Source organism: Pinus tabuliformis, chromosome 1_2 (assembly GCF_031772625.1).
Source record: "Pinus tabuliformis cultivar Carrire ecotype Pingquan chromosome 1_2, CPIR1, whole genome shotgun sequence".
Taxonomy (NCBI): domain Eukaryota; kingdom Viridiplantae; phylum Streptophyta; class Pinopsida; order Pinales; family Pinaceae; genus Pinus; species Pinus tabuliformis.
In genome coordinates this window covers 998,172,834-998,177,091 of record NC_142298.1, presented here as the reverse complement: position 1 = coordinate 998,177,091, position 4,258 = coordinate 998,172,834, and the positions used below count along the sequence as shown (strand labels likewise).

Sequence of the window (4,258 nt, the reverse complement as noted above, 5' to 3'; positions counted from 1 at the left end):
ATTTTTCATCCTAATAGTTTACAAGTATAATATAATCAAACTAATATTCAATTAAATTAGTATAAATTTGAAAATATAATATAATCAACTTAATATTCAATTAAATGAGTATAAATTTAAGTGGTTAAAATTACATTTTCGTCAAATAAATATCTATACAAAATTTTAAATTACCATCTAATTTTAAAATTAGCCTTAACAAACAATAATCAACATTATCCCTTAAAAAGGAAAAAAAAAAAAATCCTCCCTATCGCCACCATTATTATTATAAAAATATCCCTATTTACAAACATAACAATATTAAAATTATTTGTTATTAAAAAACAATAATATAATTATAAATAACACATTAAAATACTTTTAAAAACACACTTCAAATTTTATTAAAAAAAGTCGTAGTTACAAACTGGGTTTTTTTTTACCATTTTTGTATTGTTATTTTTACCAAAAATATGACATAATTTTTTAAAAATTTATTTTAAGTTATTTAATATGTAGTATTCAAGTGTTTTAAAAAAAAATTAATGTGTTAAATATATTTATATATTTAAAAATAGTTTTTTAATAACAAAAAATTACATTCCTATTTGAAATTATTTCTTGAGCTTCTTATCAAACTATTTGATGTGTAAATCAGACAACCCATTAAAAAAAATATTATTAACGAAAAAAATGTTAAACCAAAAGAAGCCGAAGCTAATGGAATATTAAACATAAGGCCTTGAAACAATCCGTTCGGCTAACCTACACTTGCCCTAAACACATACAACTAATGTCTGTGAGACTAATAACCATATTGCTGGAAAGACGAACAATATTATGGCTAAATTGAAAGGCACATATGGGTATACTCGTTCAGAATTTTAGTTAAGAGCTCTCATATAACTGATGCCAGTTTTGTTTCCGGTGGATCCACAACGGCGATATCAAGCAATTCGTCTATGGTGGTGTGCTTGTACTCTGGATACAGTTCACACGCCTCCAAGACTTCCTCTCCCAACTCAAAGTTGGTCTGGTCGCCCTTCACAAAAATGTTGTGCAAAATCGAGACGGGAATGTTCTGCTCTGGACGAGGCAGGGCTGCATACACAAATATCTCGTGTTAAATACTTGAAATTTGCGGTTAATCCAGGGTCTAACGTTTATTTATGGATAAAAAACGAAGTGATAACTGTTATCTTACTCTCTGAGAGTCTAACCATCTCGGCCTCGGTCTGAAAAACTCTCTTCAGACTTCTTCCAGTCTTCTTTTCCCACAATGAGACGAGCTCACTCTGGCAGATTATGTTGCTTGGTGGCCTGTAAATCACAAGCCTATTCATTGTTCTGGGATCGTTTGCCATCATTATTGTGAGAGCTGCAATGTCCTCTTCTGAATTCATAAACGCTGCATAGCATAATCGCCATGTAATTAGTTTTATCTTTCAGTAATGCTCAGCCACCACATATTAGTAGTTTCTTGTTTGCAATTTCAATGCAATTACATATGGAAAGAAAAGAGAGTAGATACACAACCTTTACTGAGACCATCCCCATAGATGACAACTTCCTCTGGCTGTGGTTTTTGACGGGGATGAAAGAAATAATCAACAAAATATGAGGCATAACTATTTGCAGAAAAGAAGGTGAATGGAATGCCGGCCTCTTCAATGGCCCTGCGAATTTTCCTTTTATTGTCACACAGTCTCTGGAAGGGAGGGAGAGCTTGTACTGTGTCGACCTCGTTGCCAAACTCTGAAGGGACGAACCTCTGCTTCAAAAAATGAAAATAAGAACCATTCACACGAATACATATAGATATAAAAAATATCTAATTGAAATACCTAATCGTTGAAGGTTTAGATGTATTTAAATATGAAAGCACACAATCCCTACTAGCCTGGTTCATTTTTTAAGAGTTATTTATCATAGAGTAACAATAATTGTGTGTATACCTTTATATTTGCAATTCCAACTTCTTGAATGGCCCTTATGATGTTAAACTGATCCAAATGCTGAGGAATGGCAACTGCCGATATTACTATGTCTACTTGCTTGATTGCATCCACAAGGCTATTCTGGTCATCTAAAGATCCCTGCTTAGAAAATCCCAAATCCATTAGCCTTCTTTTGCTGCTCATAATAAATACAAGTTTAATCCAAATATGACAAGAAACTAATAACGTTCAATATTCACTTACCTGAAGAATATGAATGCCAGTATCTTTGAATTGCTGAAGTAATTTTGCCTTGAACGAATCAGGAGCAGCTGCTGTAGCAGGACGGACAAGAACGTAGGTTGGATAGCCCTGTGAAACACTGGCTTTTGCCATGTATTTCCCAATGTATCCGGTGCCTCCAACAATCAAAACCCTATTCATCTTGCAGCTTAAGAACCCAATTGATAGAGAATCAGCTAAAGAACACGAAATGGGGCTTACACTCTTCAGCTCTGGAAAATAAATCTTTACAGTTCTAATATTTATAGGCAGAAGGGTGTGTGACATACATTTCATAAATAGCTTCAAACATAGATTTATCGGGCTGAGGCTTGATTGACAGAAATATTTCACTCCGGAGCGCAATGTTTTAGCCTAAAATTTCGTGGGCTAAGTTTTACATATATATTTCACGGAAACAGGAAACGGGAATTACGTTTGGAGTCACATTTATTATTTTCATTTTATACTCCGAAAAAATTGTAAGATTTCCACACGTTTTATCCATACATGTAATGGATCGTTGAAAAAGACATTTTAAATCATCCCTCCACATATATTACTGGATGTTAACAAATATAGCAATTTTAATTGTAATAAGGATAGAAATATACTTCTTACATACTTTTTTATTAGTTTTTTTTTTTATATTTTATTAAAATGTTACGATTATTGAATTATAAATAGTTTAGTTATACAAGTTAAAAGTCAGTTAGATTTGGAATATGCTTGAAAACTATTTTTTGTTGTATGGTTAAGAGGTAAGAAATGGGTTAACCGTCAAAAACTAGATGTATCTTTCTAGAGTGAAAACCTTTCTTTTAAGAATTATTAGCTAGATAATTTAAGTGGCATGTATAACAAAACAGATTAATGTATAAAAAATCAGAGGTATCCGGTGAGACTGAAAGGTTGTCTTTTAAAGATTATTAGCTGGATAATTGCAAGTGATGTGACTTTCTTTTATCCAAGTGATGTGACTTTCTTTAAATAATAATGATAAGCCAATTGCTTTCAGTACAACTTTCCCACAACAACCAATAAGTCAGCTTTATTTTATACAACAACTAATAGTCATTATTCTGTCACTATTGTTTTGACAACTAAATAATAAATTTAGATGAATTTTTTTATAATAAAAATGAAAAATATCAATCTAATAATAAATAGGAATAATTCTCACCACTACTGTTTTGGCAATTAAGTAGTAAATTAAATAATTAATAAATATAAATAAACCTCTTTTATAATAAAAATGAGGGATATCAATCTAATAGTAAATAGGAATAGGGATGAACTCAGATTCTTTTATAATAAAAATGAGGGGATGTCAGGCAACTAAATGGGGCGAAGCATACACCTCAGATTTTTATGGAAGTGACCACGTCGGGCTAGTAAATCGGAATGAGCATCCAACTCTTGGTCAAGATTTTTATGGCCGTGATTTCAATGAAAATAACTGACTCCAACTTGCATTGATAGGGTGATATTAGGGTAGGAATTTCAAATGTGAGACAAGTGTCAAATTTAATGGTTTCTTTACTTTTCATGTGTTTTTATTGTTTTGACCCCAACAAAAAGGAGTAGTCTACCTAGGCGGAGGAATGGCCCGGTTTCCGTCGCCGCTCGGAAAAACCTCCAGCTCCGGCCGCCAGCAATTCCTCCGCCTAGCTCCGCCACCCTCCGCGAGCTCCGCCCAGCTCCGCGGCGAGCTCTGCCCAACTCGATTCCGTGAACTTCCAAAGACTAATAAACAGGGATTTGTGGCGCAATGGTAGCGCGTCTGACTCCAGATCAGAAGGTTGCGTGTTCGATTCACGTCGGGTTCAATGTTGCCAGTTCGTTTATTCTTCGCCCAGATGTTCTTTGTCGGCTGCGTCCCAGTTCAGAAGTCCTTTTGGCACTTCGCCTTTCCACTGAAAGATCTCTGACAGCTCGCCTACCTCCCCTACCTGTGACAAAGGAACAAGGTACATCAGTCTCTAGAAAGTCTACCAAAAAGTGCTCATTGGGTATAAATGGTATCTCTGAAACCTCAATCGTCCTAATATCAGACA

The 4,258-nt window shown here is 34.1% G+C and overlaps 1 protein-coding gene and 1 non-coding gene across 2 annotated transcripts; one reads left to right on the top strand and one right to left on the bottom strand.

Moving 5' to 3' along the window:
* Nucleotides 1–726: 726 nt before the first annotated feature.
* On the bottom strand, nucleotides 727–2,528 carry LOC149209428 (isoeugenol synthase 1-like). The gene is made up of 5 exons (XM_089394264.1): nucleotides 2,184–2,528; nucleotides 1,938–2,078; nucleotides 1,519–1,753; nucleotides 1,187–1,390; nucleotides 727–1,083 (listed from the first exon to the last, which is right to left on the bottom strand). The coding sequence occupies exons 1-5, from the start codon at nucleotides 2,496–2,498 to the stop codon at nucleotides 881–883; spliced, it is 1,098 nt and encodes a 365-aa protein (XP_089250390.1). The 5' UTR covers nucleotides 2,499–2,528; the 3' UTR covers nucleotides 727–880.
* A 1,430-nt stretch (nucleotides 2,529–3,958) lies between these two features.
* TRNAW-CCA (transfer RNA tryptophan (anticodon CCA)) lies at nucleotides 3,959–4,030 on the top strand. The gene has a single exon. It is a non-coding gene; the product is annotated as a tRNA-Trp (tRNA).
* Nucleotides 4,031–4,258: the final 228 nt, after the last annotated feature.